The sequence below is a fragment of the Triturus cristatus genome, chromosome 1_2 (genome assembly GCF_964204655.1).
Source record: "Triturus cristatus chromosome 1_2, aTriCri1.1, whole genome shotgun sequence".
Taxonomy (NCBI): domain Eukaryota; kingdom Metazoa; phylum Chordata; class Amphibia; order Caudata; family Salamandridae; genus Triturus; species Triturus cristatus.
This window is the reverse complement of record NC_140580.1, coordinates 106,297,024-106,320,397: the sequence shown is the minus strand read 5'-3', so window position 1 is coordinate 106,320,397 and position 23,374 is coordinate 106,297,024. Positions and strand designations below refer to the sequence as shown.

Below are 23,374 nucleotides of genomic sequence, written 5' to 3'. Positions count from 1 at the left end.
TGCCCAACGTTTTAAATACACTGCACCTGCCATCTGGGCTGTTCAGGACCTACCCTAGAGGTGACTTGTATATATTAAAACGGAAGGTTTGGGCCTGGCAAAAGGTTTATCTGCCAGGTTGAAATGCCAGTTTACAACTGTACACAGGCTGAAATGGAAGGACTGAGACAGGTTTAAAGAGCTAACTAAATGGGTGCCCAGACCACTGCAAAGGCTTCCCTTTCTATTGCACTCCACCTCTATTCCATAGGAAATATCCTCCTGCTAAAGAAGGCAACAGGCTGGCCCAGGTCCTCTTCGTTTAGCTGTGAGAGCATGGTCCCTATCCCATGCTGTGAGGCATCTGTCTGCCTAGGAGAAATCAGGGGCCTCAAGCACGGGTGCTGGGCACATGGCCTTCTTCAGGGTGTCAAAAGGAATCTGGCAGGCCTCCATCCAGATCACCTGTCTGGGCTGCTTCTTCTGTCCCCTCTGTCAAGGGAGCAACAATGGTGCCATACGCCTTGACAAATCTCCTGTATTGTCCAGTGAGACCCAGAAAGAAAACAAGTTACTTACCTGTAACTTTAGTTCTCCAGTATTGGAAACCTTCATAGATTCACATGCTTGAATCATTCACCGTCGTCGAGATGGGAGTCCCCGGTATATAAAAATAGCAATGTAAGGTTATTCCAAATTAGAAACCAGGCCTTAGACTATTCCAGTTTTGTAACATATCCACCTCTTTATGTAAAAGAGACCAAATAAAATCAACAACTAATCAGATCAGCCTCTCCCTCTAGAAACCTCCTGAGAGAACCTCAGATCTCCAGATTTTCGTTGCCGTAGTGCCATAGGATGACCATAAAGATGCAGAAGGTCGAGCTTTCCCAGGGGAGGAGGGTGGGTCGCATGTGAATCTATGAAAGTTCCAATACTGGAGAACTAAAGTTACAGGTAAGTAACTTGTTTTCTTACTCCAGTATTAGAACTTTCATAGATTCACATGCTTGAATCAGAGTAGCTAGCAGTCATGAGCAATTTTTTTTAATCTTATTATCGTGAACAATCGTAAATAATGCACAGAAAAGATCAAATACAGGAAGACATCTCCTCAATTTAGACTTTTTAAAATATGAAGACTATATTAAGCCTAATCCAACAGAAAGTTCAAAGAAGTAGTAAGAAAAACAAAAGGCATCATCAAAAGCTTATATGCAGATAAAATATATAGAGCCAGAAACCATACATTTATCAAAGAACGTGTGAGGGTCTTAGGAAAGAAAAGGAAGGAGAGATGAGAGGGAAAGCTCACCGTTATTGAAACAGGTTCCTCAGCACAGCTTGACCCACTGCAGTGTCAATGCGTGTCAAAGAATCCAAGCAGTAATGTCTGGTAAAGGTATGGATACTCTTCCAGGTGGCTGCTCTGCAGGTGTACCGGATAGGTACCCCAGCAAAGAGGGCCGCAGAGGAAGAGACTGCCCTTGTGGAGTGAGCACAGACTTTCCCCTGTAAGGGTTTTCCAGTTAATTGATGACAATACTGGATAGAGCTGGAAATCCAACGTGCAATTCCTTGTTTAGAAAGGGGAAAACCCTACCAAGGAGCACTGTAAGCCACAAAGAGCTGAGGTGACTTTCTAATGTGTTTAGTTCTTTCGAGATAGAATTTTAAGCATCGCTGAATGTCTACTGAATGAAGTGATCTCTCAGCCGGAGTACAACTGTGTCATTCTTGAACTGAAGAAAGGGCTCCTGGATAGTGAGTGCCTGCAATTCGCTAACCCTTCTAGCCGATGTAAGAGCCAGAAGAAGAGCCACCTTCCACAATAGGAATTTTAAGTCTGCCTTATGGATAGGCTCGAAGGGATGTTAATAGACGCATGAGCCAGTCCCGCTTTTGCCAAAGAAAGGATGTAAGGAAGAATTTCCTGAGCCAAAGAAGAGAAAGGATGAACTCCCGATTCTTCGCACCAGTGACAAAACCTCTTCCACTTCATGCGGTATGTCTTATTTGTACTCTGAGCACGAGCTTGAGAAAGGATATCTCTACATTCTGCGGACAGCCTCAGGTCGAGAAACTCTCAGTGCCCAGGAGCCATGCTGATAATTGCAGGGATTTGGGATCCGGATGCAGTACTTGGCCCTTGGACATTATCAGCAATGACGAGATAGGATCAAAGGGAATCGGTTGCTCCATTGACAGAAGAAGCTCCATGTACCAGTACTGGTGAGGCCAGCACGGTGCTATGAGAATAATTTTGCAATCATTTTAATTCTTCTGATGGACCTGAACAATACTAAGATGATTTAAACTCAAGTCTCAAAGGAAAGCCCAATGGTTCAAGAATGGCACTTTATTACGCGAGTAAAAATTAAAGTGGCTCAGGTGAAGCCCCCTTTGGCACTAATACAGGTGCAAAACTGCTGCACTCTTTCATTATCCTTCTTCCCTCTGTTGTCTTTAGTCATGCACACAGGAAAAGAAGAATCCCAATATAGCCTTGGTACAGAACGTTGTACAACATAAGGAGGAGCCTTTTCTACTCTTAGGGGTTCATTAAGATGTCGGCGGAAAGCCTCCTTCCGACAGTCGGATTCTCCTCGACCGCATCGGAGCCCTTCCGACCGACTCGGTCGGATTACATTCCGACCTCTCAATTACAATGTTCGCAGTCGGAAAGTAAACCGCAGGGTCATTCTGAATCGGTTCTAAGCGACTCGCGGAGTATTCCTGTCGGTCGGAAATGCATCGGACAGTGTTTCCACCCTCGGGATTACGATGTCGATTTCAAAAAGACTTTCCACATCGGCCTGTCTGACACGTAAAGGAAGTCGAAAAGTGACTCGCGGCCTACGGTTGATGGCAGAGGGGGTACCTAAGGGACCTCCTGTAAAACCTCGCACTGTGTGGCAGGCACTGTGGGGTGCCTGCGACAGGGTGCAGGGTTTTCCGAAAACACCAAATTTCCCCATAGGAGCCCGTGTTACGGACGGTTGTCGGGCGGAACACGAGCTTCCATAGGGAACAAAGGGACTTCGACTGATCAGTGTTCGATTGAATAGTAATCCAGCAGTCAGAACCACCGACTGCAAATCGGTCGGTCCCGAGTCGGTGTCGGGCGGAGGCTTTCCACCTGACATCGTAATGAGCCCCTCAGTGATTGGTGCGATTTTAGAGTACTAATAGAGGGCTTGGATTTTTCATGCTAGCTGCCTCTGATGCACCAATTTTGGGAAACACTGGTAAAGATGTATGAGTAACCTGAATTACGATGAAATTACCCTATAATTTCAGAGGTGTGACACAGGACCTATGAAGTTTCATGGAGCACTCGGCTCAGAGTCTAATCATCACTAGATTAATACTAGCCTCTTTAGTAGTATTCCACCCTTTGTGGTAGTGTGACAGCTTTATCAAATTTGAATAAGCCATCCAGTAACACTATATCAAATTATCGCAATTGTGTGCTTTCCTACCAAGAAACACTCATAGGAGTATATGGTCAGATGTGGGCCCCCTGAACAGGCAGTTGTGAGACACAGAACAATAGAGGGGGCCCTATGAATGGAGATATTGGTTAATGTGGTCAGTCCCAAAATGATCTAACAAACATGATGGGCTACAACTTGCTATGAAGTTGATGGCTTCCTGCTGTAATAGTACTACCTTCTGACACTGAAAAGGTATAGCAAATGTAATTATGCTGCAGGGGAGGACCAAATTCTGCTGCAGAATTGAGTAAATTATGCAAAAAGAAAAAGCAGATTATGCAGTGTAATGCGGCACATTTTGTATTTGCAATAGTATTTTGTAATAGTATTACTTCATTATTTTGTCATTTTCACACTTGTTAATCACTGTCTGGACATTGGTTCCACCTCATTAGTACCAATGTAATGTTCAAATACAGCTATAAGCAACAGAAAGGTGACCAGTCAACTTTTGCAAAGGGCCTTTAACTGTGCTGCAACATGTGTCACTGTGCTTTTAGCAACTTTTGAACCGTTTGAGCTAATAATTTCTTTTTGTTAAAATCTGCGATTATGCAGTAGATGATGGCTAATAATGTGAAAAACGTTGCGTTGGCACAATCGCATAATTCTAGTGGCCCTGACTGTAGCAGTTGGTGACCTTGCCTGGATCAACATATAGAATTCATGAAGATGTTTCAAACAGGACACAGAGTAGGGGACAGGATCAGGCACAAAGAAGAAACCTATACATTGTATGCATTGCTTGAAGAGGTTCATTAACAGCACCAGTTGGATCTGGGCCTTTCTGCAGGGTCACCCCAGATTTTTGCCTTCTGTTGTGGAGCCCTGTTTTTGTAGGCATTAGTACTCTGTGTGCTATTTCGCTGCTAATCGTTGGTGAAGTGCATGTGCTCTCTCCCTTAAATAATGTAAAACTGGCCTTCATCTGTTTGGTACCTTTAATATACTTGTATGTTGCTAGTAAATGGTACTATATGTACCCACGGCTTGTAAATTTAAATACTACAATGCTACTAGTGGGCTACAGCACTCACTAAAGTAGCACAAACAAAATGTGTCTAAGGCCTGCCACTGCAGCCTGCACAGCAGTTTTAAACTGCCATTTTGACCTGGCAAAAGAAATCTTTTGCCAGACCTAAATTTCCTTTTTCAATACTAATAAGTTAATCTTAAGGTAGGCCCTAAAGGATCATAGCTCAGGGTGCTTGGTATTTAAGAGGTAGGACTTGTGTGTTTACGCTTTACACGTCCTGACAGTGAAAAAAACCTCCTAAAGTTGTTCTTCAATGTAGTAAAGCTATCTTTCCCACAGACTATTACTGGGTTACCTTATTACACTTAATAAGTGATAACTTCACTTTGGGAAACAGATATGGAAATGATTCATCCACTCATATGAATTGTAATTTCAAATCCTTTTTAATGGTAAAGTCGGATTTTACTATTCTGAAAATGCCACTTTTCCAAAGTTGGCATTTTGTGCCTAAACCAAATGTGTCTTTCTACCAGTGTCCAGGTCACAGGACTGTGAATGGCTCTCCTACAATGTGTTGTGTTTTCCTATCAGACATTGAGCCAAAAGGGCACTGGGTGTGGGGCAGGGAGTTCCTCTCCTGAGAAGGATGTCATGGGGGTTGTACTCAGCCTTCCTGAACTTCAAAGGGTTGCTTGAGTGCTATGCCCACCGCCTCCTGACTTCTGAAGCTGAATGCCCTGATGCCTAGGCCTGCCTGCCCTTTGTTACCCTAGACAGTTTGGAGCCAAACTCAGGGAAGGGGGAAGGTTAGACAAAGGGGGCAACCCCTACCCGCAGGCTGACACTGGGTATAAGAAAAGCACCCTCAGACCTCGAATCAGAACACTCGGGACCTGCAGAAGAAAAAGACTGGACCTGCTTGCCTTGAACCCTGGATCCCCAGAAGTGACTCCAAGGGTCAGTTGTCTGACCTCCTGTTTGAGCTACAGGGACACAACTAGCTTGCAGAGGCCTCCCTGCAACTGCCCAGCTGACCAGCACCACCTGTACCTGCCTTAGCCCTGCTGCTGGCCTCTGCTGGAAGGTTTCTTGATCTCAAAGAGGTGCCCCTTTAGAGTGTACTCTACTTGCTTCAAATCTACAAAATCAACACTTCAGGTGAAAATAGAGAAGTTTGGGGCTCTTCATGACTGCGAGCGGGCCCTCGCATCTGCAACAGTCACCATGTCTCCCGAGAATGGGAAGTTCCAGTTGGAGAAATTCCCCCTCACAATGAGAGAAGCCATAATACTATCATTGCTAAAACCCGGAAAAGCTCCCAACGACAGAGACTCCTACAGGCCCCTCTCACTACTAAATATTGACACTAAAATGTACACCAAGCTATTAGCCAACAGATTACAACCACTGTTGCCCCTGATTGCTAGACCAGATTCATCTGGCTTTATCCCAGGCGGGTCCGCTTCTCACAACCTACCAACCTTCTCTGTACTACATTATCTTAACCCCCGGTACCCAGCCCTGGTGGCGCTATTGGGCGCCACCAAAGCGTTCGACTCACTTGAATGGGATCATTTGTTCCCTATACTTGCTAGACTGGACCACAGCCCATCGTTCATAGGACAGATAAAATTACTCTACTCCTTGCCCACAGCGAGGCTTTGACTGTATGGTCTGACCTCCCCCCCACTGACTATCACCAGAGGCACACGACAGGGTTGCCCTCTGTTCCCCCTACTCTTTGCCATCGCTATGGAACCACCAACTGAGGTGCTTAGGCAACATCACTTGGAAAGAGGTCTCGGTTTCACCACCCACTGTATTATTGTTTCGCTATATGCGGATGCCATTACCCTATACATCAATAATCCAGTAGTCAACCTAAATCCAGTAATATGCGAGATCCTAAAATTTGGTGAGCTATCTGGCATTCAGATCAACTGGACAAAATCGGTACTATTTCCACTAACAGCCTGTGAACAGCCTTATCAACTGGATTACCCTCTCCAATGGGCAGATGGCCCGGTACGTTACTTAGGAATATGGCTCAGCTCCAAGGTGCAAGAACTCTGGGATGAAAACTATGGCAGGGCGGTATCCAGGTTAGAGAGTAGAATAAAGATTTGGTCCAGGCCTCCCCTCTCCTTAGCGGGACGTATAGCCATTGCTAAAATGATAGTTCTCCCAAAATTTCAATACCTGTTTATGAATCTTCCCCCTTCTCCTCACGCAGGCCTTTTTTAAGATAATGCGTTTCTTGATGATATCGCTGGGGTGGGCAAGTAAACAGGCCAGAGTGTCGTGGGAGCTCCTGACCCTTCTCATTGGTTCAGGGTCGCCTGGGTGCACCAGATATCCAGCTCTTCGCATATTGTGCTAAGGTGCAGTTCATACACCACTGGGTTCATCCCATACCGTTCCAGCCGCAAGTTGCGATTGAGTTAGACAGAGTAGCTCTGGTCCTGCTTTCAGTTGCGATATTTTTATGATACACTAGACCATGTGACGAAATCAACACTGTTGAGACGTTGAGATGGCCTACGGAGGAGAGCTGGAAATGAGGTCCTATATGCCCCCTCAAACCAAACACACTGGTGCATAATCCCCAGCTGCCAGTGATGGAGGACAAGGGAAATGTAACTCTGGATAAAAAGCTTGGCATGAATACCTATGTAGATCTATACCCAGCCGACACCTTTCGCTCACCTCCAGAAGAAGACAGGTGTAGCATCCTCCTTCTCTGCAACATTCCTGTACTACCGTAAAAAAGCAACTTGTCGGCAGCTTCACGCTACCTTCCCCCACCCGCCAAACACACTGCAGGGCCTGGAGAAAATACTAACCAGTCAGACTTATTACCAAGTTATACAGGTCCATGCAGACCTCATGTCCAATTTTGAAGCCTAAAACGCTACAGATCTGGAACACAGAGCTAAACCCACCACTTTTATAGGAGCAGTGGAAATTCTGTTGTGACCAATTAAGAATGATATCTCCAACTTATAATTGCGGTTGATTCATTTCAGCTGTTAGCATAGATACTACAGAACCCCAGCCAAACTACACCGCATGGGACTGCGGCCCACTAGAGATTGCTGGAGATGCAGGGCAGACTCAGCAACATTTTTACACTTTGCTTGAAATTGTCCTCTCATAGTTAAATACTGGATAGAAATATTTAAAATAATCAGGGAAATTGTTAGTGTACCGAAAACACCTTCCCCACTGATAGGACTATTGGGATATGTGAAAGAAACACCTGCAAATTCTAGGAAACTGCATACCATGTTATTATTACTTGCCAAACGCAGGGTAGCTATACACTGGAGGAAATTAAATGCCCCATCCACTAAAGCATGGTTACGGGACATCACACATTGTCAAACTCAACTTTCCTTATTTTGGGAGCTTATGCCCACAGCGTCCAGACCTAGAGATATCTGGGGGCCTGTAATAGATTGGATGAGTACACAAAAGCCTTACCGTATAGATGCAACATCACCAGAGGTAGCAGCTATTTGTGTTACACCCCCCTACAGCAGAAACAGAAGGCTAAAGATGAAGCTGTAATAAGTTAAGTAGATCAGTGGTCAGATATATGTATGGTGTTGATGACACGGTAGGCATGAATTGTAATATGTGGGAAAGTATGATGTTGTTATTATCAAATATGCTGTTATACTGTCCAAAGGGGGTTTTGTAATTGTTATGTTCAAATATACAATTGTATGTCATGGAGAATAAGCATAAATATGCCATTCTGTCATTGTAACACTTTGGAAAATGCAAATAAAGAAAACATAAAATAAAATAAAAAAAGATTTTTAAGTTCCAACAGTGACCTGCTTTTTGCACTAAATGACGGCTTCTTGTGCTGTCAATGATCTCCTCAGGCCACAGCCAAAACAAAGCTCCAGCTAAGGCTCCTCGTGTGGACTTGGACTATGAGAAGGCAAACACTCCACAAGGAAAAACCTGGTCCCTGCATCTGACCCACGCTCCATAGCTGTCCGCCTGAACAGGTGACATTGACCCAGTCCAGCGCACCAAGTTACCCGTGAGAGGCGCAGAGTGCTTTTTGACACAAATTTCACCCAGAACATTACAAATTCATAACCCCAGTTCTACTGATAGGATTTTATTTATTTTGATGTAATTTTATTTATTAACCTTCACTCTATTGTTCTAAATTGGTGTGGGATTTTTCTTGTGTTGTGTTGTCACTTTATTACTGTATGAGTGTTGCATGAATATTTTTCACATTGCCTCTAAGTTACGCCTGACTGCTTTTGTGCCAATCTACATGTGGGTTAAACACATGTTTATTTAGTGACTTTTGTGTTCCAGCCTGACAGGGATGTGGTTGTTACTTGAGTGGGGCTAAGCATATCTCAACTAATAACCAAATTTTTACAGCACACATACAAAAGGAAAGCGATAAGTAAACTATCCTTCCAAAAAGGGTCAACACAAAAAAAGTAGCACAATGCCAAAAAGTCTTTGAAGCCCTTTCTTGCATTCTGCTAATAGGATGGAATAAATGTAACGGAGCTAGGACAGATGGAGATGCACAGACAGCGGGCAGGGCCAGCGGACAAGTAGGGTCCCTCCTTCAAAAACATTTAAAGTGACAGTATCTTTTAAAGACACTATTTCGGACTATTTGGGACACAGTATAAAAATGGCGTGAAACTTTAACCAAATGCTTGTCTCCTACTCATGTCAATCTTCAATTATGGGCCAACCCCATGCATCCGGAGCTATTTTATAACTCGGCGGCTAGGGCATGGACTAGATATGCGGTAGTTCATCTTGAACACTTATATGATCGCAATGGTTTCTGAACATTTGAAAGCCAACAACTTTCATTTGCACTCCTAAGTCAGCTGTTTTTTAAAAACTTGCAAATCACGCGTTAAAAACAGTGGTGAACTCTGAGGTATGGGCGGAATTTAGGAAACTATTATTTTGTAATATGTATCAGCATTTTTGTCAGCTTAGGATGGACAGCAATGCAAAACTGGCCATGAAATGGAGCAATGCTTTGGGATCAGATTTCACCCTAACATCAGTTAATAAAGCGCTGGAAACATTAGATGGATCAGTACATTCCATCAAATTAAAACTGCAGCAATTGCGGACGATCTGCATGCTAAACTACACTCCAGAGAGGATAGCTAGCAGGGTTCTGTAAGACAGTAGGCATGGTGGTAATAGGAGCAAACACCCAAAATGCGGGTTGGCCTCCGCGAACATAGTACATATATTTGCTACTTGCCCTGCTCTAGAGATATTCTGGAACAAAATAAGGCATATTATGAGCTTCCGGTTGGGTTTAGATTATTCTTTGACAGTGAAAGAGATAATGTTGGGTTATAAAGAAGCTAACTCAGGCCTGAGATCCCTCTTTTCCATTATTCCTGTTGCGGTTCAACTGACTATAGCGAGAAAGCCCTGGCCAGAGATAGAGGAATACGCTCTATGAGGAAATTTGAATCTATATGAGGCAGACTTGCACAAGACTCTCAAGACAGGATGGGGAATTGATTATAATTGGTTTCTTTTTTGGGGTGTCCAGTTCCTCCCCCGACCCCCCACCCTCTTCTCTCATTCTTTGTACTTTTTAGTCATATTCATTAACCTTTGTTAGCAGGTGTTTTTTACTAAACCTTGTGATTTATATGTGATTCATATGTATTCTCAATGGACTGCTATAATGCTATTTTTTTAATGCCAAATGCTCAATGACTGTCCCCTTTAGACAATAATAAATGTAAATTAAAAAACACTATTTCTGGTTCGGCCTACAATGTAGGCATTACCACCTAGTTGGGAAGGGCAGCCAACAAGAATGACAGAGTAAATGTTACCCTTCAGAACAGCAATTATTCAAACATTAAAGGTACCAATGATACGCAACCACTCTTACATTTTGAATTAAGCCAGATATCCCTTTCCCTAAGCTCTTTTTAGACTACACACTTTTGTTTCCATTTTAAATTTGCAACTACAGTATTTTCATTTCAAATGGTACTACACTACATACAGAAGGTAGGTGAGCTGTTTTGATTACCCAGGTGAGATTTTTGATTTACAAAGTGTCTTTCCACCGATGCCCTCAAGCTAAAATTTTCAGAGTACTGGATTTCATGTACTGTACTTCAAAGGTTTTAGGTTTCACAGGAATAGATCCTTGAGAATAGTACAAAATCAAACAGAATAGTGGTCCAGTCTTTTTACTGATTCCGCGCCGATGTAGTGCCCTCAAAACAGTGTTTTATTTTATTAGACCCAATGGAATCGGGGCTGAGATAAATTGCCAACATAGGTGAACGAGGATTGTGAGAACACAAAATTACACATTTTAATGATGATTTGCAATGATAATTTTTACAGTACCTCTCACAGTTTCCTGTCTGAGATTCTTCAAGTTTACCTGAAAAAAAGAAAAAGCCAAAAGATTTAAGTATCTAAGTTGAGAGCAGTGCTGAAAGGAAATAGGCATCACAGGCGTATATGATTTAGTTATCTGCAATAACTACAACTAAATTCAATCTACCAACAAACTAGCGATCGAGTTCTGCTGTGTGCAACTTTTCTGAAAGAGCCTAAGTTTTCAGAAGGAAAAGACAATGCAGCAGTTACAGATTGCACACCGATTTTTTTAGACCAGTCTTTAATTTTGCGATGTGTCCCATGCACTAATAAGTAACATCCCAAAACCTCTAATCGCCAAACAATGTACCTAAAGAATATTATAAGCGGGTTCCTACTTACGATCCCTGTGCTTGGCTGCAAACACAGGGATGATGGTTTGCAAGGACCAGCTGAGTAACATTCCTGTGCTTGTATTCTGATACGAGAAACTTTTTTGGTAAGCACCATGTTTTCTTTAAAGGGAACAAGTGCTTCTTTAAAAATAAAAAAGCTTCCCTTTTCAGAAAACATCAGAGAGAAAAGGCAGTGGCACAGAGGACTGTAGGTACTGTTCACAAAAGGGGAGGTGACAGATGCCCCTTTTCGACTCAGCTGCCGCCTCCTTTGAGATGTTAGTAACTGGTCAGTGGTTTGCAAATGCATTCCGGCTATAGACCATTGATGCATACCACACGGATGTATGATACAATCATGTATGCTTTTAAAACGCATGCCATTACAACGTGGGCAATACAACAAACGTGTTGTTACCACGCGTTCCATTACCGCGCACGTTGTTACAGCGACTTGCCTAAGGGAAGTGCTGGACTTTGAAATAGTATATATTACTATTACAACTCCAGTCTGTGCAACAGTTCCCTATGCAAGTCGTTGTTACGACTTGCGTGGTAATGGAACGCATGGTAACAACGCGTTCGTTGTATTACCCACGTTGTAATGGTAGTGCGTATTTCTGGCTGCGTAGTAAAGGATGTTTCCCATACCACACCAATGTGAAATTAGAGGGCTAATGACCCTTTCAGGCCCCTTCCTAACTGGTATTCAGTTTGGCTCTGTAAACTATTTTGACAGTCACAAATGCTTTCTGACTCACAAAATGGCCCATGGAACATTAAAGACACATGCAGCCATAGGTTGTTTGACAATTAGCCAATACCTCCCTTGAACTTAATCTGTGAATAAAAGGTCTCACAGTAGATTCTGGTCTCAAACCTTTGTTTCAATAAGGGCTACTTATATCCAATGAAAATCATCTCGAGCTACTAATAATATTAGTAATGCAATAGTGACACATCACACAAGATTGCAATAGTAGCCACCATGTGTGAGATAGCTAGCAGCGATCATCTCTGTGCATCAAGTAGCAATGTAAATAAAAAATGCTCTGTCAATTTAGAATGTGGATTATATACAAAAGCTGCCATGCCCCTTCCCCTGCAATGCCCGTGGTGCCAAGGTAATGACAGTAGTAATAAGTCCCACCAACGCCACATGATTTATCACTCCAAGACCAGCTTCAAATATAGTTTGAAAATATTTTTTTATATATATTTATAGATATTTTAAATATTATTTCAACCATGCAAAAGCTTCTAATTAAGTAGGGTGGGCTGCACACAAGAGAGCTACTTACAGGTAGCTGAAGAGCTACCAGTAGCTCATGAGCTACTCGTTGGAGATACCTGCTGTAGTTTCTCCACTCAGGCCTGGGGAAGGCAGACTAGCCTCAGGTCTGTTCTGACTCTCGCTTCTGCAAAGACTCTGACCCAAGTTAGTATAAGATTACATTCTCTATAATTGAGCACACAACTATGCATCGTTATAGACACGATGTGAATCTTTGGAAGGCAAGTTCCACAGATCACCCCAGGAGCAACCAATTGTTCAGATATAGAAATCATTTTCCCCTGACAATGTAGCAATAAGACCGTCGGAGTTAAGACTTTTGTGAAAACTCTGGAAGTCGAGCTGAGGCAAAAAATATAGAACCTTGAACTGGAAACTAAAATGCTGTATTTCAAAACTGGGTTAACACCTGGAACTTCGAGCCACTGGAATAAGTAGGTAGGAATCCATCAGATGCACCATTATCAGAAAGCTCCACGGAGAGACTACGGGAATTATTTGCTGCCAGTTTTCAGTTTGAAATGATAAGTGACCCACTTGTTTCCATTCTTGAGGTCTAGAACTAGACAAAAGCCCTCTGAGACTTGGGAACTAGAAAGATGATCAAATACGCCCCTGGCCTCTCAAAAACCAAGTTTGATTTCTAATGATAGCATTCTTGTCCCACAAATCCTTTAGGGCTTTCTCTGGTGCAAGTCTTTTTTGGCTGGTGTCATGAGCACTCGTGCTTTCGGAGATGATGATGAAAACTCAGTAGCATACCCACAACACTGATGACCTAACTGCCTTAAATAGATGACTAACACGGAGAGAGAGTGTGGTATGTGTATTATATTTACATGTTCCTTTAATATAGAATTGTATCTCTTTATATAGAACTGTATCTATGTCACTGTTTTATGAGTTCTAGAATGTTTGGAGCTGTTGGCACTTCTACCTTGTTCCTGCCTGAAGCGGGTGTGGGTCCTGTATCTGGAATAAACTTATGGTATTTGACTTACTATACAATTTGTCTTTTATCCTTCAATGAGCATACTACATTTATTGGCGATGATTCTGCTGCTCATTTGAATTTGGACCCACCGACCACATGATTTCATCGGTTTCCACATTTTTCTGAAGTTTGGATTATTTTTGCCGAAGATTTTAAAGGATTTCTTCACTTGGAAATGATTATGAATTCATTTCATTGGCAACATCGAGTGAGTTTTACATCGCCTGCTTGCTGGATTATCTCTACAACATTTGTGGGTACTCCATACCTGTTTAACCGGTTTACCGTACACCGTAGGATGCCTTGTTGTCCTTTAAACAGTTTCTGTGTTCAGCTGCGCCTGCCTCTGGTTCCATTTCTGAGATTTGGCTGTGTGCTGCTGACTTGGTGACCGCATCGTCTTTGTTCGTTGGATCTTCACATCAGCACGCTCCATTCACGTTCTGTGAGTGTGCACAACTTTATCTAGAAAGATGCGTCTAATACGTCTTCTGCGGCCAACTTCCTTCAGAAAAACACGTTGAGCACGTGTTTGGCGGCCATTTTGGGACACTGGGATGTTTTAATTTTTTTTGCAACTAATATACGTTTGCGGTGTTCGTTTTGTGCATACATTTGTTTAGGAGCACACTCCTCACGATCACCTCTACATCTAACGGATAATACTCTCCTCTACATCAAACGGATAATACTCCTCATCTGACTAAACTTATTTCTGGTCTCTGATGTATTTTTTAATAATTTTTTTTACTTACAGGTATTTCTTATGGATAATTCTAGTGACATTCTACATCCTCCTGCTTTTCTTCAAGATCCAGGCAAGCCAATTACACCCTGGCACAAATGGTTAAGAGTATTTGAGAACTATTTATAAGCTATCAATGCCATTAAATATACTCCTTCAAGAAAAAAAGCTTTATTGTTTAACCATCTGGGCACTGCAGGACAACAACTGTTTGATAACCTACCTATTGTAACAGCACCTCCTGGTGATGTAACGTGGAATGTTTTTTCAGAAGCTTTAGCACGCATGGGGAAACAATATGTTGATGAACCATCAGTTATGGTTGAAAGACATGTATTTTTCAAACGCAAACAGATGCAACAAGAATCAATTGAAGTCTATTTAGCTACTTTAAGAGTTTTAGCTTCTAAATGTGAATTTGGTACTAATTTAGACATTTCGTTAAGTGATCAGTTAGTTTTCAATTGCTTTGATAAGAAAATTCAAGAGCGCGTACTCACTTGCAAGAATACATCTTTGGAGGAGGTTATGGGTATTGCAAGAAGTACTGAGTGTTCTGTTACGTCATCTAAAATTTTAACTGAGGGTAGTGTTTTGAATTTGGTAACTAGTACTAGTTTAATGCATATTGCTGCTGCTAATATTGTTGAACCTTAAGTGAATGCTATAGCTAACAAAGTCAACCCTAGGAACATTTTTGAAAGGAAACCTAATACACCAAATTTTGAACGAAGACCTAATGCAGCCTGTTATAGGAGTGGTTGTAAATTTCATATGGGAAATAGTCCCAATTGTCCAGCGCAAAGTAGACGTAGCAACAATTGTAAAGATTGGTCATTTTCACATGGTATGCAAATCTATGAAACAGAAAAGTAAGGTTAGTCAACTTAATATTGAAGGTGAATCAGTTTTGAAGTTTTGAATATTGTATCACTTTCAGTCGAAGTTAATACACTAAAAGAGTCCGGAAAAAAGTACAAGGGATCTATTTGTGACATACTTATTGGTTCAATTGAAGTTAATATAATGGCTGACTCAGGCTCCCCAATTACTATTTTAGCCGAGAAAACTTTTGATACATTTTGGTCTAAAACTTTGTTAAAGCATACTGACGTCAACCCAAAGGCATTTGGTGAATATGACATAATAATGAAAGGTTATTTTTCTGATGTTATTATATTTAAAGGAAGGGAAGTTTTCACTGAAATATATGTTGCACTTAATGGACGTGACATTCTGGGGTGGCTTGATCAAGCTAGTTTAGGCATACTACTTAGACCTGGACTTCATGAACCTGTGGTGATTTGCCAGTGTCCTCTATTAGCAATACTGAAGAACACGATCATAAGTTACATGATTTATTTAATAAGTATGCTTGTGTTTTTAGCAAGAATGTGGGAGCAGTTAAAGGATTTGAACATGCCATTAAACTTAAGAGTAATGCTGTTCCTGTTAAACAGAAATTCAGACCAATGCCTCTCTCAGTTAGAGAAGATTTAAAAAAATTATTAGATCAGATGTGTGCCCAAGGTATAATAACACCAGTTGACTTATCTGAGTGGGTTTCGGCTGATGTGGTCGCACACAAAAGTTCTGGCGACATCCGTTTGTGTGCGTATTTGAGAGTACTTAACCGCAATATTATCATAGACTGCCATCCTCTGCCTAGGAATCATGATATGCTTGCCAAAATAGGCAGTAGTAAATGTTTTACTACTATTGATTTGCTCTCAGCTTATCATCAAGATTCCTTTATCAGCTGAATCACAACCTTTAACTACCTTTGTAACTCCTTTTGGAGTATACATGTATAAAAGATTACCTTTTGGTTTAGTGTCAGCTGCCAGCATTTTTCAAAGACTGATGGATCAAATGTTTGCTAATGAAGTGGGTATCCAATCTTTCCAAGATGATATACTTATTCACTCTAACACATTAGATAAACACTATCTTATTCTTGAAAGAGTTTTAAACAAATTGGAAAAGCATGGCATCACAGTCAATGCCAGTAAATGTAAGTATGTCAAACAAGAAGTGGATTATCTTGGTCAAAACATTTCTGGCAAAGGTATTAAACCTAAATCCTCTTTACTTGATGCCATCAGAGATGCTCCTGTTCCTTCGGATAAGGATTCGCTTAGGGCATTTCTTGGTTTAAGTGAGTATTACGCCAGATTTGTTCAGGGTTTTGCATTATTGATACAGCCACTCAGAAATTTGTTGAAAAAGAATGCCAAATGTATCTGGTCTGAGGATACTCAAAATGCTTTTCTTTCAATTAAGCAATTAATTATTATTGCTCCTACTATCAAGCCTTATACTTATGGTGTGTATCATTACTGTGGATGCTAGGGCTTAGCACTGTTCTGAGTCAAATAGTGAATAGACAAGAATGTACTATAGCTTTCGCATCGAGGAACTCTTAATGAAGCCGAGCTGAACTATAGTACCATTGAAAGGGAGGCCTAAGCGTGATCTTGGTCTGTTGAAAAATTTAAAATGTATATTTGGGGCACTAAATTTCAGATTTATACAGACCATAAACCATTAATATACATGTTAGGAGACAGTTCTTCCAACAAAGCTTCATCTAGATTGATAAGATTACTAGCGAGACTGCAAGAGTTTATTTTTGATATCAAATATTTAACTGGAGGGAAAAATGTACAGGCTGATTGTCTCTCACGCCTTCCACTGCAATGTGATGATGACATGATTAAAAACAAATGTGATCTTGAATGGGTGTTTTCTGTGGACGATGTCGTGCAAGATTCGAGGATCACTCAAATTGGTTTGAGAATTGTGAAACGGATGAATGTTTGAAGAATGTTAAAAAAATTCCCAGTTAAACGTTGGCCTTCTGACAGAAGTTGGTCTATTGAGGAGAGAAGTGTTGCTCAGGTGGCCTCTGAGTTATCTATATCTAGTGACATTTTAATTTGACAAGACAAATTTGTTCCTCCAAGGAGATTGAGAAGTGAAATAATTTCTCTGGCGCATGAGGGACATTTAGGCATAACTGCTACTTTTAACAAGATCAAACTTATGTATTGGTGGCCTGGTATGGATGGTCAAGTTAAGATTTATGTTGACAAGTGTGCTCAGTGCCTGTGTTTTGACCGGCATTGGAAAACTTCTACTGCGCCCTTATGTCCTGTTGAGTGGCCCAGTGGTGCATGGCTAAAAATTGGTTTGGATTTTACGGGACCATTTTCAGTTTTTGGTATAGACAAAATAGTGTTGCTATTGATTATTTCTCAAAATGGGTATACTTCGCTTTTGTTAAAAATGCAGACTCTATTGCTGTTATTTTATATTTGGAGCATTTATTTTGTATTGAAGGGACTACTAAGGAGGTGGTTACAGACAATGGGTCACATTTTGTGTCAGAGGAAGTAAATTCATTTTTTAAAAGAGTTGATGTGAAACACATTCTTGTGCCTTTATATAGTCCAGCATCTAATGGACTTGTTGAGCGGGCAAATCGTATGCTTAAGGAAGGTGTGCAGACTGCTGTGACTAATGGTTTGGAAGTTGCAAGTTTTTTACATCAAAAAGTCTGGAATTACAATATTAGTCCCCACAGCACCACTGGTGCTTCTCCTTATATTCTTTTAAGGGGACGAAACCCTATCTCCAAGTTGAATCCAGGAAGGTTATTAGATCACGTCACACAATCTTGTGATCTTGATTTAGGCAAAATTAGAGAGAGGTTGAGAGCTAAACAGGCTGTTTACAAATGTGATTATGATAAATGTATGCATGTCAAAGTGAGAGAATTAGGTCCAGGAGATTGGGTCTTGATCAAAAAACCTATTAAGGTTACCAAAGGAGAATCTAGATTTTCTGTGCCTTTCAAAGTTTTGAGAGTATCACGCATGGCTATTTTGTTACAGGACAGAGGATGGGGGAACAAAAATGCTCTTGTTAAAGTGAGTAAAGAACAGGCTGACATAATTTGTGAAAAGATGAAAGAGAGGGTTGGCAAAGTGGGTCATGGTTCTGTGAGTGATAATTGGTATGCTCTTGGTGACTTGACACGTTCTGTTTCCACTAATGCAAACTTTGAATCAAGAGAAACTTCCAATACTGCAGCCTTAGGTCAAGGAGATTGTATACCTGTTGCTTCCAGTTCGTGTGTGTAAACTGGAGGGAGCGGTGTCTCAAGAGGGGATGGGGATGGTGTGTACAGGAGCAGTAGTAGGATTAGAACAGTTCCTGTTCGCTTTAGGGATTATGTTATTAGGTGAATTATATTATATTAGGATGCTTTCTTATGTATTGCATTAAAAGGGGGATATGTGGTATGTGTATTATATTTACATGTTCCTTTAATATAGAATTGTATCTCTTAATATAGATATGTATCTATGTCAATTTTATGAGTTCTAGAGTGTTTGGACCTGTTGGCACTTTTACCTTGTTCCTGCCTGAAGCTGTTGTGGGTCCTGTATCTGGAATAAACTTATTGTATTTGATTTACTATACAATTTGTCTTTCATCCTGCAATGAGCATGCTACAGAGAGAAAGAGAGAGAGAGACAGACAGAGGTACAGGCATTGCTTACCCTTCAAGTAAACCATAGACAATCACATGTAAAGCGGTGGTGATCAGTGTCCCAGGAAAAAGATGGGAGACTGATCGTTTCAAAATGATGAGTAGGTGCATAAGTTATACTGGATCAGGAAACCTCACAGCGTCTTGTGGCATGCTTCATCAACTGCTTCCTCATCCCACCCTGGTAAGATGGTACTAACACAGTAGACTCAACCTCAATGTGAGGGCATTCTTGGTAAAAGATACTGGATAAAGAAGGGATCCAGAAAGAAATAGCCAAAATACCTCAAAGTAAACCTAAGGAACTTTCTTTATTCATAGGTACCTTGATTATTCTTTAAAAACACAGATAGATGGTAACTTGGTGTTGATCAGTTTCCACATATGTATGACTAACCAAGAGCTAGGGACCTATGAATGCCCCATACCATTTCTGACACAAGCCAGGGCAGAAACATGTTGGACCAAATATGATGAAATCTGGGTATTTAGAGTGAAGGATCAGAGTCCGTCAGAAGCAACCGGTCCACAACTGTCTTTTTACTGGGGACAAAGTATCCCATTGGAGCACTCGACTCCCTCAAGATAACAAATCAGAGCGACTCCCTCAAGATAACAAATCAGAGCGAACCAAGGCCTATTTAGGGGAGGTGGTGTGGACTAGCTGTTCAAATTTAATGGCACACAACAACAGCACTTTTATTACACACACACAAATAAATACTATGACGTCCTCATCACATTATACTCTTCAAGACCCCCACCTATACCATATTCAATATCACAATATACGGTAGGGTCATTATATAGGAGACAGACCTGCTGGCTTTGCCAGAATGTCACCACATTAAAAACAATATCCTCATGGTAGTTCCTTGTCAATTAAACAGATTATAAGAGCTGACAGTACATTAATAAAAGCAGCAATATATAATGACTCAACTTGCATCACAACTTACATCAATGAAAACAGTAATAGGATTAATAAGCATTCATTATAATGGTAAACATGCATTGTTCAATATCAATTTTGTCAATAAAGCATTTCAAAACAACATGAGCGCCAAAGTCTTTCTTTACACTCTCAGGCCACAAGTACAGCACTAGGAGCAAATGATTCAGGTCTAGGAGTGCTTGAAAGTAGGGAAGACTTCTCCTGGGGTCATTGAACTTTTAGGATTGCATTTTCATAAAACACTGAAGGGGGGCTACTGCACCTCGTGCAGGTCCCCACAACACCTGGACATATCGTTGGTGGTGCCTCTGCCCCTGCATGGACAACACAAACCAGAGATGTGCATGTCCAACCTCTTTGGAAGTCACTATAGAGTGCTAAAGGCCCGATCTATGAATTTAAAATGAGTAGGAAAGTGGCTCTGCTCTGTTGATTTTATGGCCTAGTGCCACAGCATTTTTCTTTCTTTTTCTTGGGCTCTTGATGTCCAAGTTCTACCTGAGACACCCACAATTGGTAGTGGTTGTTGGGGGCTACAAAGGTCCCCGTTAGTTCCCTGCATTCACGTTGCACACCTGCGTGCGGGTCTCTTCTCTTTTCTCCGACCCGAGGTGACCACGGATGGGAATGTGGCGGCAGCTTGCTCCTGCTCTCCCCATGACAAGGGAACAAGAAGCTGGATGTATACTGCTCCCTGTGCCAGACCTATTATCTACTGTGCACCTGGGGCAATTCTACTGCTGGAAGGAGCATCTAGCACAGTCTGCCCACCACTGGCCACCAAAACACTATCTTGGTGGCCCTACCAAAGCCCCAGAGAATCCAGGCTTCTTGAACGGCACCCCTGGGAGGCAGTAGAGTCCAAGGTCGGTCCATTGATGTCAGAAGAAAAACATCCAGGGACCCCCAGCAGGTCCTTTCCCCCAACTGTTCCTCAGTTTTTTAATTGGGCCTGGAGAGAACTATCCTAGTCCTAGGGAGAGTTAAAGTCCTAACATCCACCTTGCAGGGCACCAGGTGGCTTTTTTTTCCAACTGATTATCCTTTCACTGCTGACACCACAGGTCCTTCTCAGCTGTCTATCCCCTGTGTTAAGGGTTTTTAAGTGGGGTAGAAAGTTTTAGGGGCCAGTCAACCCTGGCCAATTCCCAGGTGTCACATCATCCCTCCACTCCTGCACAGAATTCTGGGACAATCCAAAATGGAAACTTGAAGTTGCTTCTGACAGTCTCAGCTCAACCCATAACTGACACAGCTGTCTGAACACTTACCACCAAAACTTCTAAGGCGCGCCCATCCTGTGTTGCCTCCAGAGATCTGGGCTTGCTCTGGGGGCCTGAGCTGTCTCAACCCCAGTGTAGAGTGACAATCTAATTCTATGTCAGGACCACCGGCGAAGATTATGCTGATCTTTCTTCATTTATTTGGCTCAGCAGCCTAATCACATATAACAATCCAAACAAAGCGAGAGACTTCAAATGATTTAAGTCCATGCAAACTTAAAAGTCCTCCAATCAGATAGCTCAGGCTCCCCATAAAATCCTCTTCAAGGAACAACACTTACTCTTTCTTCGCAGCTCAGCAGTAAGATAAGTCCTTTAATTGGGACGAATCTAGGCGCCATCTTTGATTGGGCTCGGGCACTCGCGTACTCTCGCGAGATTTCGGCCTGCTGAGCCTACTTGAGGCAGTGAGAGACGGTAGGTCAGCCTGGAGAAGGTGACCATTTCACCGTTAGCACTAGCGCTCGCTGCGCTTTCTGCCTGTTTAATTGCTTTTTAAATACTCCCGTTTTCGTATTTTCTTTTATCTTTGTTGTTTGCCTTGTTTTTAACTTGCTGCGACCCCCCTGGCCTCACTCTGCACTGTAAAAACCCCCCTTGGGGGCCACCACCACTGCCTTTGGCGGGTCCGGGATCACGGGGTACCTGGGACGAATCTAGGCGCCATCTTTGATTGGGCTCGGGCACTCGCGTACTTTCGCGAGATTTCGGCCTGCTGAGCCTACTTGAGGCAGTGAGAGACGGTAGGTCAGCCTGGAGAAGGTGACCATTTCACCGTTAGCACTAGCGCTCGCTGCGCTTTCTGCCTGTTTAATTGCTTTTTAAATACTCCCGTTTTCGTATTTTCTTTTATCTTTGTTGTTTGCCTTGTTTTTAACTTGCTGCGACCCCCCTGGCCTCACTCTGCACTGTAAAAACCCCCCTTGGGGGCCACCACCACTGCCTTTGGCGGGTCCGGGATCACGGGGTACCTGGGACGAATCTAGGCGCCATCTTTGATTGGGCTCGGGCACTCGCGTACTCTCGCGAGATTTCGGCCTGCTGAGCCTACTTAAGCCTTCTATCAGCCGCGCAGCGGAGCGCCTTCATCGCGCCTGAGTCCAGCCAGAGTCCTGCCCATCTGCGCTCGTCCGCGTCTCGGGAGTGGCAGGGGCAGGACAGAGAGGCGTGGATTTCTGTCTGGGCTGGCGATACCGGCGGGTAAAAACTTTACGGTATGGTATACTACAGTGCGGCCGATTTACTTGCTTTGCGCCCCTCTTGTGGCCAATGTCATCTTGCTTTTCCTGGCAGCCGGCTTTTCCGAAAAAGCTGTTCTACTTGTGGGTGGCGGCCTCTAACTTCCACCAGGATTGCGCCTGACACCACTCCGTTCCCGTTCCAATGTTATCTTCTTAATACTAGATCCGTGATTGGTCACTCTTTGGATATTTGGAACTTACTGTATAAAGCCAATATATCTTGTTTATTCCTTACGGAGACTTGGCTGAGTGATTGTTCAACACCTGACCTTGCTAACGCCATCCCTCCAGAATATAACATCTTTAGAAGGGATACAACATCTGGTAGAGGGGGAGGAGTAGCTCTTGTGGTTAATAAAAACATCTCCTGCGCAACCTTTCCAGTGGAGAACATTCAGGGCTGTGAAGCCTTAGGCTTCACCCTTCAGCTCTCCTCCCTCCAGGCTTGTACCGGGATTCTCTTGTATAGAGCCCCGGGGCCGACTGGGTCGTTTTTTGATGCACTACAAGTTGCTCTCTCTGTCCCCTGTCTCAGATCTGAGCACTGCATGCTTCTTGGGGACCTCAATATCCATATGGATATTGTAGTGGACCCTGATGCAATGAAATTGAGTGATATTACTAATACCTTAGGTCTGTCCCCGTTTCTTCTTAAGCCAACGCATAATAAAGGCCATACTCTGGACCAGATCTTCTCTACTAAAACTATTGTGATAGAGGCCTCACAACCGGTACTCTGGTCTGACCATTTTCTGGTTTCTTTTTCGGTTCCCGTCGCAGCTCCCATCCGGGTGAGAGAATCTATACAGACTTCGCGCTCCTCGCGCCCTTTCCATCTTCTTTCGGCCGAGATGCTATCTGAGGCTCTTAATATCTTTCCTTGTCCTCTTTTGGGTACGTTGGAAGAGAATCTTTATCTCTTTCAGAGTTGGTTGACAGCAAGACTTCAGACCCTAGTTCCCGAAAAGAAGCAGAATAGTGGCGAACGCAGAATGTCTGCCCCGTGGTTCACCCCCCAGTTAAGGGAGCAGCGCCAAGGCTGTAAAAAAGGCAGAGAGAGTCTGGCGACAGGCCTATGA

The 23,374-nt window shown here is 42.5% G+C and overlaps 1 protein-coding gene across 6 annotated transcripts in view; it reads right to left on the bottom strand.

Moving 5' to 3' along the window:
- Positions 1-23,374, bottom strand: part of FAM204A (family with sequence similarity 204 member A) — a 357,413-nt gene that overhangs the window by 248,555 nt on the left and 85,484 nt on the right. For all 6 annotated transcript variants that reach the window (XR_014960760.1, XR_014960759.1, XR_014960755.1 and 3 more), the window contains exon 3: positions 10,855-10,891. Coding sequence is in view for 2 of the 6 variants with exons in the window: in XM_085603019.1 (XP_085459145.1) it covers positions 10,855-10,891 (37 nt within the window). In the remaining 4 variants the exon portion in view is untranslated. The remainder of the gene's footprint in view (positions 1-10,854; positions 10,892-23,374) is intronic.